General features: G+C 33.9%; 1 protein-coding gene across 3 annotated transcripts; it reads right to left on the bottom strand.

The window, feature by feature from the left end:
• Positions 1-724: 724 nt before the first annotated feature.
• LOC107888891 (putative ion channel POLLUX-like 2) lies at positions 725-12,432 on the bottom strand. Of its 3 annotated transcripts, none has more exons than XM_016813150.2 (24): positions 12,164-12,432; positions 11,074-11,189; positions 10,588-10,691; positions 9,060-9,349; positions 8,301-8,372; positions 7,242-7,317; positions 7,027-7,125; positions 6,764-6,918; positions 6,393-6,497; positions 6,071-6,157; positions 5,346-5,430; positions 5,110-5,257; positions 4,562-4,638; positions 4,409-4,489; positions 3,636-3,806; positions 3,431-3,544; positions 3,153-3,245; positions 2,947-3,073; positions 2,681-2,757; positions 2,528-2,593; positions 2,382-2,451; positions 2,228-2,301; positions 1,674-1,784; positions 725-1,264 (listed from the first exon to the last, which is right to left on the bottom strand). In XM_016813150.2, the coding sequence occupies exons 1-24, from the start codon at positions 12,250-12,252 to the stop codon at positions 1,163-1,165; spliced, it is 2,589 nt and encodes an 862-aa protein (XP_016668639.1). In that variant the 5' UTR covers positions 12,253-12,432; the 3' UTR covers positions 725-1,162. The 3 variants fall into 3 exon arrangements, with proteins under 3 accessions (XP_016668639.1, XP_016668640.1, XP_040933753.1); XM_016813151.2 differs by having other exon boundaries at positions 2,546-2,593; XM_041077819.1 differs by lacking the exons at positions 725-1,264; positions 1,674-1,784 and having other exon boundaries at positions 2,227-2,301; positions 2,529-2,593.
• Between the last annotated feature and the right edge of the window lie 463 nt (positions 12,433-12,895).

The following is a 12,895-nucleotide window of genomic DNA, read 5'->3' as shown; positions in this document are numbered from 1 at the left end:
ATTTCAATTACATTTCAATATTTATATAAAAATGAGAACTAAAGTAATTATATAAAAAATTATAAATAATTATATTCAAATTTAATTACCCTAAAATTTTTCAAAACATTCCATACATAATGTAATTTTAAAAAGTTAATTTTACACTATAATAATAGTATTTTATTTTTAAAATATATATTTTTAGAAATATAATACATGTTATTTTTATTAATCTCATTTAAAATAATAAATTTTTTATATTAAAGAAATAGATATTGATCATGAATTTTAAAATTTCTCAATACCTAAGACAAAGATCATACCCTTGACCACTAGTTAAAATAGAAAAAACCTTTGTTATCCCACCTAATTCTAATGGCTGATAACAAATATATATTTAATACTAGAGAAAAATAACTCAAAAAATTAGAGTAATTAGATAAAATTACTTACAATGTTAATTTGTTTTATTAATTGTATTTTTAAATACTTGTTTGGACCATGTAATATATATATTTACATACTTTTTTCTCCCAAGTATTCGTAATAACTTTTATAATAATTAATATCCTTTTAAAATTTAAAATTATACAATTTTATAACTACAATTTATACTAACAAATATAATATAAAAAATTACAATATAATTACACTAGCCTACTAACATATCTACAGAATTAGAATTCTAAACACCCAAAATAATTAAAAATTCAAATCTAAGAACTTGATTATCATAATAAAATTAACATAAACCAACCTTTTCTATTTTTAACAATTGAACTGATAAATATCAGCTCTTACAAGGTTTTCTCAATTGAATCAGTGGTCGAATTGATTAAACCACAAGTTCCTAATTCAATCGATTTGACCGATCCATCCAGTTCAATTAGATAAATTATTAAAAAATATTTGAAAACTAAAGACTACCAAATCAACTGGTTCAACCGATTTTTAGGTCAACTAATCCAACCCTTATTCCGAATGGATATGCCGATTCAGTTCAGAAAAGTGTCCAATTCTCGACTGGGTAGAGCATGAATTTTCAAAATACTTACCTTTTGGCTAATTTCTGTCCATCTCCTATTCAACTCAGCCATGCAAAGAGTTATGAAGCCGACACCATAAAATTGATTGGAAATAAATGAACTAATGAAATTTTAAACAACAAAATGGGTAAAGTTTAAACAACAATAGGTTGCTCTCCTTCAAGCTCCGATATCACTATTAACGAATCCGTCATTTCAAAGGACAAAGGTTCTGTTTTAGGATTTGGATTTATGACCTGCATTTGTAACAAAATCATGTATTAGCTACTAAAAAAAATCTGGGTTTGCAGCTGTGTTAGTCGGACTTTTTTATTTTTCTTAAAAGTATTCGTATCTATGCTCGACATCAAACTCGATTTTTTACAATTGAGATCGAGTTCTACCCGAGTTTTTTTTCAAATAAGAATGAAAAAAACTCAATTAAGCTCACAAGCTACTGGAGTCAAGCATTAGATACTTGAATTCAGCTCACTCAACTGCTCAACCTCGAGTTAGAATCGACAATGATTGATCTGAGTTTAACTTTTTGTCTTTCTTTCAAATCATACCTAAGTAGCTTGTGAGCTCAGGTGTCTTGTTTAGAACGTAGTATCAGACACTGATCTCAAGTCTAGATTAACATAGCCGAGTAGATGTGTACTGTACCTTCTTGTTGTTCTTTATATATCCGATGGCAACTTCTTGCCGCAAACATGCCCTTTCCGATAGCTCCGTGAAGGACGGGTTCTCCCCTTCTTTCATGTAGAGGCCAATATCCTGTCAAGAAACATAGTTAAGTAACCTGAGACATCAAGAAATGCTGGATTACCACACGAAAAAGGTGATTCCATCACTATACTGACAAGTAAGATGCGTTACCCCGATCCCAAAACAAGTATACTCTGTTTCTTTTTGAAGTTTTCATATATTTGGAGGATCATAATACCATATCCATGTCCAAATATGTCTCAATTATAAATCTCAAACACAAATACTTAAAAACAATGAAAAGTCTGAGTAACTAGCCTAAAAGGGTAACAGGATTCCAGTGCCTCACCGACAAAATAGGAGTTACTCCAACTTTTAGTTTTTCTTGAAGTACCAATACCCGATATATATTCGGACATGAATGTAAGAATAAAACCTTTCAAAGATCTTCCAAATAGGACTTAGAAAAAAAATTGAATATCCCCATATCAAACATGATCCGAACTTGATACCTTTATGTATATTTCATCGCCTTCAGCATTCAAAATGTCCTTCCAAACCTCATTCAGTTCGCTGTGTTCGGCCACTGCAATGCACAAAACAGAGTCATTTCTTAAGACAACACATTGAATGTAAAATACTGCTATAGAAATATAACTTTGAGACCTTGAGCTGTTACAAGACTCATCACTTCCTCTGCTGCGATATACGTCAAGGTTGGTTTGAATCTTGTAATCTGCGGGTAAGGAGGGATATCAACCATATGTGCAAAACCTTAAAAAATCAATGATCATATTATAAGAAATTCATAACTCGCTTAAATGTGTTACTTGTTTGCCCAATTTTGAGTCGCCAATCTCCGCAACTAGATTTTGCACCTGGCGAACAATCAATCCTCTTAATACTTAACTCAGAAATCAAAAGTTCACGACAATGGCATTATCATTATATCGAACGAAACGCACCGTCACTCCAAGTTTGTTGCAAATGTTTTCTGCAAGAAGAAGTGAGTATGCAGATTGCTTGTCTGCCCTTGATGGATCTGAAAAGAAAAATACTTAGCCGGAAGATTTAGTTACCAATCTCTATCAGTTACCATTACTTCTGTTACTCAGACATCAGCGGGAGTGTCAGATATGAGTACATGTCTGACACAAATATGTTCAATTTTTTCTTTAAGATCATATCCCATACTTTAAGAAAAATGAACCTGAGTAACATAGATTATTACCTCCGAGAAGCCATTCTCTATCGGAAATCACAAGAATAGAAAAAGGAATATGACCCCCTTTCTTGCGAGAATTTTGTATATCCATTATGGTTTCCTCTAAGTTATCATAGTTCATTGGGTTCCCGATCTGCAGTGCACAAAAATGAAACAATAGATTAGGCAGAAACCTTGAGAAGTTCAACATGATTGACTGAACAAGATCGTACCCTATGGATAACCTCGACATTTTTTAGTTTTCTTTGACCAGACATGGAGCTTGCCTTCTTCCTTTCTTCTAACGGTACGTCTGATAATATTTCCTGTAAATTGCGTATCGACACGAATTATCTAAAACTTAACTGATGCAAATGTATCGGAGTTGTTTTTCATCAAGTGTTAAGGTCGAAGAAATAACATGTCAGGAAGAAGAAAAAGCATCCAATTCCAAGACAAGATACTATGAAATCGTGTAGCTTAAAATCTGAAAAAGAAGATAAAAGCATACCACAATGCTTCCCAGTCCGAGATAATTATCGTACTCTTCAATCATTTGAACAACATCTGGTCGCCACCCCAGCAAAAGTATGCATTCTTTGGGCCCCAGACTTTGGTCTGATGCCTACGTCGAAACCAAAAGAACATATAACTGGTCTTTTGGAGCATTTAATAGATGCTATCAGTTATGGAACTTATCTCTTCGGGAAACATACCTTTGATCCTCGTTTCTTGGTACGTTTCACAATATTTAACATTCGTTCTTTTCGCAATTCTAAAGCATGAGTTGGGGTCTCTACATTATTTCTCGAAACTTCTGAAACTTTTTGCATGTTGGTTACAAGTTGTTGTTTTGCCGTCCTGTTAATAGGGGCAATTAACAATACCTGCATGAATAAAAGAGAAATGCATTAGGAAGGATGCATGGACCTGAAATTTCGGTAAAGCAATTTTTTCCAAACAAAAACTTTGTAAGTACTTGTATTACTACTCCAAGTTAAGAAATGGACACAAGCTACATTACTTGGACCCGGATATGTGTCGGACAAAGGTATGTTCATTTTTTCCATGATGGGCGTGTATTTGGAGGGTTATTGAAAGATCATATCTTCATACCCATGTCAAGATAAGCCTCAGACTAGGTGTCAGACACAAGGTACTTCAAAGAAAAAGGAAAAGCCAGAGCAACTTAGGACACAAGTAGTTCGTGAGACTATCTATAGTTGCATACATTCATAAGTATGGAAAACTTTGAATGATTTACTCAAGTTTACAAGACTCAAACTATCAATAGGTTTGCTAGAAAAGTCAATATACGTGTAGCAAGCAAGATATTCTCGAATTAAAATGGTTATTTCCTCTTCTAAATAGTGTCCCCAAGAACTTGACATTTTTTGTACAATAACATTTTATGATGCCGAATAATGGAACTAGCTTAAAAAAGTTACATATCAAGATGGAAGTTTGAAAAGTCATATAGTCTACATACTTTGTCCATTTCCTGAAGAACTTCATCATCTCCAGGGTGGAAGTATATCCTACCATTCCGATAAAGACCACAAACAACTGCCTGAAAAGAAACCAACATAAGACAATAGCATGGAAGTTCTTCATACCAACAAATACCGAGTTTTAGCATTACCTCTTGAAACCCTTGTCGTATTTGTCTATATGTCAACCCGGTTAGACTTGGAAAATGGTGAAGACTGAATACATTTTCTGCAATATCATGATAAAATTATTTTTCGAGTAGTAATCTACGACAAGAACAAGAAATGGACCCATAGAGTTTCATTTACCGATAGAAAAGACCCTAAGGGAAGAAACTATTAGAAGTGGTGACATTTTGTAGGTCAAGCCTATGTTCTTCCGACTCTATTGGTTTTTAAGTATCCGTATTTGACACATTGTCTGATACATTTTTAAACATGGGCACATAGATATGACCCTCCAGAGACAAGAAAAGACTTAAATATTGCACATACCCCATCTTGGTCACATTATCTATCCAACACTCATACGGTTTTATTGACCAAGAATAAGAACTACCTAGTTTTAAAAGGTATCTAGATTTACAACCATCCCAAATTATTTAAAAGCAGCAATAAACAGGGAATTTTAATATTTAAACTTTAATTGTCTTTCGGACATTAGGAAAATAGAAGTTCTCAACAAGAACTCATATCATACTTTGGTAATTAAGCAAGTGCCTGTAGATCTTTATGAGCCCCTTTTGCCGAGAACATTGAACAAATAGTTTAGAAGAAACATTTTCCACTGGCTCTACGTTCAGTCCAGAGATTGACTTCAAGAGCTCACATGTATTGGAATTCGAAACCTGCATCAGGGGAAAATTTTGCCAAATTAAACTCGATTTATCTTAGTAGAATAATATTTTGATCCTATGGTGATGCAAATGTGCAGACCTCGACAATCGCTGGAATGGATTCCATCTTGGGAATAGGTTGAAGTGCTAGTACAGAGAGAAACGCATCTGTATCAACTCCATACCTAATCAGTTAAGGAACCGTAGTCACTAAATTTCCCCTGAAGAAGGTCATCTGTATTATGCACTAATTAGAAACAAACATGCAAAAGAATCTGCTAGAAACTAGCATAGCAGAGCTTAATAGCTTCTGCTACAGCTGTTATCTTAACTTCATTCCTCAATGCAGTGTGCAACTTTTCCAGCATTCATAGCTTTTAAAGCCTATGTTCCTCCGAGTCTAAATTTTTTTTTTTTTAAGTACCTGTATCTGTTGCATATCCAGACATAGGTATGGGAATATCCCACCCCCCCCCCAAAAAAAAAAAAAAAAAGAAGAGAGAGTCTTCAAATACATTCAAATTTAGAAAAATTGAACATATCTGACAAGTCCAAGTCTGTGTAACGTAGTTCCAAACCCTCAAGTCCGAGTTTAAGGGTCAATCACTGCAGTGTAGGTTTGATTTTAGAAACTACTAGTAATCTGACAACTAATACTATTAAGTAAATTTTGGCTAAACAAATTATCGGGTAAAAAAGGCTAAACTTTGCATCATGCAGCATTCAAGAGTTAAAATAATCTTGGAGTAATAGGAAATGACATATTGTAACACTAACAAGAGACGATCATCAAAAGAATTTCATTTAAGTTGATAGATGTATTACTGATTTCCTTTTGTCGCAAGAATGATAATGGCGCGTGCCTTATTAGCTGCTGCTCTTTCAAATGATTTCGTCAAACTAAGGCTACAACTGCACAAGTAGAACTAATATTTAAAATATGGAAGCTTAATGCCAACTAGAAATTTTATTTATCTCGTGAAAACCAGAAGGGATCAAAAGTTAACAGATTTAGCAAAGAAGTGAGTAATTCGCTTGAAGTTAAAAGATATGACAGCTAAATTTTTATCTGGGACTAGGAATGACTATAAAAGGGAAACTAGTTGGGGTTTGTAAATTAGGGGGAAAGTGGATATCATTCCTATACCTCTTTGAAAGGATATCAATATGAATAAGATCCTTGGCAATGTTGTCCGCCAGCTTGTCTATTTGCTTCCTCGGAACATCCGCCAAAAGAAGAATTCTTTGCCTCCTATGAGAGCATTATACAAGTAGAAACCGATAATTACACAAACACACAACAAAAGTGGCAGTCTATGTCGCTCCAACTCTTCATTTTTTTAAAGTACTCGTGTTTAACAAATCTTTGGACATAAGTATCAAGATATGACCTTCCAACGACTCTCCAAATAAATGGAATATTTTATAAAAAAATAAAACTACCCATGCCGGACATATAGTTGTATCAGACACTCAGACCTGAGTCTGAGTATCATAGGCAGCAGCATAACAGTTTACCTGGCTGTAGCAGTACCTAAACGCACGGCAAATTTGTGATAATTATTTAGCTGCTGTAGTATGAAAGCCAGACGGCTGTTTACACCACAAATGATGATATGATCATTCTCCAAAACTTGCACTTGTGCACCTTCCCGGAGTTTTTGCATGTTGTTCTATTGCCCGAAATCAAAATGCCATGAGCTTAAGTAAATAATACAAGCACTCAAAAAAACAAAAACAAAAGACGTGAAGGTAAAAATTGCAATAGACAAAGTGCTTACTCGGAATTGTTCTGTCATTGTGCTTAACAGCCGAGAGTAAAATAATATCCCCCATATAGCAAGAACGAAGCCAATAATACGTTCGGTTCGTGTTCTTAGCTGTAGTTCAATACATGAATATGTTTTTCGAATTCAATTTTGTAATCATGCAGGCAAAACATATTTGATCATATCTTAAAGCAACCAAGTGATTAGATTCATAATGGATCACATACTCTTAAATGGGATGAAGATGAAATAAGGCATGACCACGCCTCCCAGCAGCAATCCTCGAGAGATTGTGATTTACCCCTGTGGTTTTCAAGCCATAGCTACCAGATTAGCAAACAAAAGTAGCATTGTAGCTATTTTCCATGATGGAGTTGCAAATTGGCAGCTAGAACATACAACAATGTTGGAAAATGATGAACAGTCTGATGCCGAATCAATGAGAAACAACTTAATTACAACATTCACCACAAAAAATACTTACAATTATACAACCTTTCACACATATTCTTATAAATTTGATAAATTCAAGATATATTGAAGTTAAAATGAATAGAAGATGTCACAATGGTAGAAGAAATTCTTGGTTTCAAGCAGGGATGGAGACAGACGGGGTGTTTTTGGCTCGCCTCTAACAACCCAGTTTTTATGTATATATACCTAAATTGTCCCAAAACTTATTTTATTTAACACTTTATCCCTCAAACCCCGACTCCAGAAAGAAAAAATCTGTATTATGCCGCTCCACCCCAAAATTTTGATAATACTTTGTGTTATACTAATTTAACAATCCAAGACCAATTATATGTTGTCTTACAAGACTTAGATGCTATAAGTAAAATATATAAAATAATATGCATAAAAAATTAAATGAGCATTTTAGTAAATATTCCGAGACATGGTGAGCAGATTTTATCTCAATACACCTCTCCTCAACCCCAAAAATTGTAATAAAAAAACCTGACTGACCTTGCCTTTAGCATGATTTTCACACACACACACAAAAAAAAAAAATTCCTCTATAGGAGTTTCAAGTACCATGTCAAGACAAACAATATTACAATATAACAGGTATAATTTCCTTTTATTCTTTTGTTTCTCTTTAGTAGTGATCAGATTATAAAACTGAATGAGAGGCTAAAATCGAACATAGTCTGAAGTACAGAAGTTATTGCAGCAAAATTAAACATAATAAAACTTCAGAAACCCTAACATTGCATTTGCCATAACATGCTACAATTATATATAAAATAATATTTAAAAAATCAAGATTAATTGTACATTACCTAAACCTGAAGAAGAGGATTCCACCTACAACAACGAATGAAAAGCATGCTACAAGGAGAGCCAAAAGAAACCTACAAAAAGTTGGAAACAAATGAATTACTCAATCTTATAACATAAATTCTGAACTATAAGTCCATGTGGATCGAGATGGGAACAAAAGCTATGTTGTTTCGACTCTTACCCAAGTCCGACACCCATGTCAGATACATATCCAGATGAGGATGAAAACGTAACCTTTCTATAACTCTCCAAATACACAGGAAAAGAATAGAAAATTTTAAGGTATCTGACACTTACACCCAAGTTCGAGCAGCACGGAATCAAGATTGGTTGCTTGGCATAATTTATTACTATTCAGTCAATATTGGCTTTGAAGCATACTTTGTTTATTACTACTCAGTCATAATTAATAATCAAACATCATACTACAGCTTAAATTGACAATCTCCTAACACCATGTCTCCGGTGTTGAAAAAACTGAACATACCCACGTCCAACAGTTACACCCAAATTTGAGTGAGATAGCTAAGGAGGGTCACCTACACATGACCAATGTCCAAGTAATGTTGCATAAACTGATCATTCTTAACTGTAGAATAGGCAGTTTTGCACCGATCACCATCAGACTTTTGGTCAATAATAGTGCCTTATTACTAAGTCTGGCCACTGGCCATAGAAATTGATCATTGGAAACAACAAAAAGCACCATGAATGCAAATGAAACCCAAAAAATATCTAGGATGATAAATTTTACTTACGTAGAAATATTTTTGTCCAGTTGAATGTTGAATAAATACAGTATCCGAGAAAAATTCCACCTAATATCTTGAACCGAAGGTAAGGACATGTTCAAGTTAAGAGGCGTCGGCTTATTCAAGGAATTAGATATGCATGCAAGAGGTAAGCTTCTAACAGCCAAATTCCGAAATAGATGTGGAAATAAGTCTTGGACCATCTTTATTAATGTGTTGGCAAAATCTATTTGGATTAATCTCAGTAAGAAAAATGCCGACAAAGTCCTGATCGGTTTAGCTTGATGACCCTGCAGCTGCAGTGATGACAATCAAGAAAATTTGGCCATTAAAAGTTGTAAAGTCATGGCTATACCATCCAAGAATCGAAAACGAATGAGAAAGCAGCAAGTTCTATGAGTCAAATAATGGTAATGTAGAAATATTTCTGTAAATGAACAGTTACTAGTGCAAGCTTCTACTCAATGACAGCAGCCAAATGCACAAGGTAATTTTGAACATTACCAAATAATTCAGTAAATAGCAAAATTGCATTATTGTAAGATGTACGGAATATTGTAATAAATAATGTCAACAGAGACTTCAATATTCATTTTCTGTAAATAATTCCATAAATGAATGTTTACTAGTGCAAGCTTCCACTACAATGACAGCAGCCAAATGAACAAGGTAATTTCGAGCATCACCACATGATTCCGTAAATAGCAAGATTGCATTATAATAAGAAGTCCAATAGCAATAAATGTTGGAAGACTTCTTTAGTCGTTTTCTTGGGAAGAAAGATCTTATGTGGCAAGAAAGATCTCCTTGCTTTTGGTTTTCTCTGATTTACATCCATAATCCATAGTTGAACAAGTTACCCTGATTTGTTTTTTTCCTTCCAAGTATGTTGCTCTAACTCTTCATTTTGCTTGAAGGACTTTTGTTCAACATCCATGTCGAACACATATTTGACAATAGGTATGGAAATATGACCTTCCAAGACATGCTCATGTTGCATGATTCCATCAGTTTCACATGTAGGGTGGCTAGTCCGTCACTAGTTTATTGAACAACAGGGGTCATTGTGCATGGTTAAGCTCATATCTGATCAAGTCCAGAACAAGTTGCCTTAAACCAAACTACCTTCCTTGATTGGGTTTTTCCTCTTTTGTTTCACCTTTATTTACTTAAGAGGATTATCATTATGGATGGATAGAGGAAGACACTTTCGAAACCAAACCAGAGTCATGTTATGGTAGCATGTACCAGAAATTGCTCCACTTGGCTCCACTCCGGAAAATAAAGAAAGACAGAAAACAAACAATCAACTGGTAGATGCATGCAACGTTCAGAAAACAAACAATCCACTGGTAGATGCATGCAACGTTCATAATGAAAACTATCTATTAATACAGAAGATATTCAAAGAATGGAAAAGAAAAATATATAATAACTCTAAGTCATTGCAACAAATTGATAGAACACATCTATTTACAACATCAAGAAAGCATATTCATATAAACACTTTTAGAATCCGAGATTTAATCCTTACTTGAGAACCATCCAGTAAGTCCATCCTAAAGAATTTGACATTCGAGTTATTTGAACTGCACTCTGAATTATATGTTTCTTTTCTACAAGTAACTTCCCATTTTCCTGTAAGAGAAAAGCTATCATGATTCTTACGGAAAGCGAAAAATGATCTTTTAACTTTCCGAAGGAACAAAACGTGAGGCAAATAGGCATAAATGTAAACTAGAAAACACAACTAGAAGTGTAATTATGAGCCTGTAAAACATAAGCTTATCGAACACTAACAAGCTAGGATTAGCTTGCACAATTACCAACCGACCACAAATGTTATGCATACTCCTTTGACATAAAAATCCGAAATTCCAAATTTAATGATTCACCTATGTGATAGATCTTCAACAAAGGGTGATTAGAACAATAAAAGTTCCACAGTTAACATCAAAAGATAAAGACCAAGCACAACCATCAGTTTGACAAACTCTTGATGCAGATGGCTTGGACTCACCTCTACCGTTTACAAATTTATGCACATTGTTAGATGAAGAATTGTTCAACCAAAAACTGCATAGTACTGATTTCCGGAAAAATATCATATTCTTCGAGCCTCTAATCCCGTGTGTTCTACAAAAAGAAAAAAGAAAAGGCAACTACATAAACTGAAAAAGAAAGAGCAAAACTTCAGACCACATGCTATGTTGGATAAGCTAAATAATTATCCAATTGATCAGGCAAAAAGACAAGGGAAGAAAAACCAATTTTGTCTATGATGGAACGGTTTTAACCTCGAATCCACTACTTGCAGAACCAGCACAGCCATGCTACAAGAACTGGTCAACCATTTTGTAGCTTTTAGAAAGTGCAACAGTAAAAAAACTTGCTATGTTACTTGGGTTGGTGTGTAGTCCCGAGTATGGATGTGTCCAACAAAAGTATATTTAATTTTCTAAGTTTTCCATGTATTTGAAGAGTCCTTTGAGAGTCATATCCATATTTGTGTCTGGCCATGTGGAGGACATGAGTACTTCGGTTTAACTATAATGCATGCTACTGTGATATACGTACTTTAGAAAACTGTAATGTTATTATTCGGGTTTCGATAATGAGTGCCCTTAGAGCAGTCTTTAAGGTGTAAAAGCGTACAACAGTCAAATATATTCATAAAATTGAAGAGTTTGAGCATCATAGAACATGTTATATATAATGTCAATGTTTCGGAGAGTTAGCAAACTTGGCAGACCAAAAACTCATAAAGGCACGCCACCACCACCCCCAACAAAAACCAAACCTATAACAGCATACATAATTATATAGAGAATTAGTCCATTAACATTGAAGAATTAAAGAAAAAAATAGGGTTTGTCTGAATCAATTAAACTAAGTTTGGGGAGGATAACTGGATACAAACCAATTGAACTAAAATTCAGCCCACTTCCTACTTAAGGACAATTGAATGAACTAATTGAAGTAAGTTTAGGGTTTAAAAAATGGAGTGTTTTAAGTTCATAAGACGAGCAGTAATGCATTATTACCAGAAATTCAATGAAACCCAACTTCAATAACTCATGTTCAGAGCAAAGAAAAAGATACAAAAGTACCTAGTAGAAGAGGATGGTTGAGTGAACTTGGAAATTGTTGGAGACAACCACCATGGCTGAGGGCTTTGAAACTGACAAAGATGGATCATCTTTGCTTCACTTTTTTCTTGGTGAGAGGGCCGAAAAGAGAAACAAACTAAAATTTATTAGAAAAAAGAAAACTTGAAATGTAGATAAACTTTTTGTTATAAGAAAAATATGGACAGAAAGTGGAGTTAGAAATATGAAATATGAAGTTTTAAGACAAAAATGAGAGCCAAAAAAATTTTGGAAGGAAGTGAAAGTGGACCAGTACTTAGAGGCAATAAGCATGTGCTCATTACTTATTAATTAGCCACGTTGTAGAATTTGAGATAAGATACACTATAATTGTATCTAAATACCCAGTGAGATTCATATTCTTCACAAAAGGTTGGGCCCGGGTTAGATTCGAGTCCGTAATTGTTCACAAAAGGTTGGGCCCAGATTAGATTTGAGTCCCTAATTGTAATGATTAGGTTTGTTTTTCATTTTAAGTCAATGTTTTGTGTGAGTTTTTGTTCAATTTTTCAGTTTTTCATCCGTTGTTCATTGTATTAAATGGACTCTACTTTATAGTTGGTAGGATTATATTTGTATTTATAATTATATTTTGGGCTAAATTGTATAATAAAAATTTTATATTTTCATATATTTTAATTAATTTTCATCTTTTATTTTTAAGAATTTAGTTTAATTTAAAAATTCAGGTCT

This window comes from Gossypium hirsutum, chromosome A09 (assembly GCF_007990345.1).
Source record: "Gossypium hirsutum isolate 1008001.06 chromosome A09, Gossypium_hirsutum_v2.1, whole genome shotgun sequence".
NCBI lineage: Eukaryota > Viridiplantae > Streptophyta > Magnoliopsida > Malvales > Malvaceae > Gossypium > Gossypium hirsutum.
Note: the sequence above shows the minus strand (reverse complement) of the source record. Positions and strands in the feature narration are given on the sequence as shown.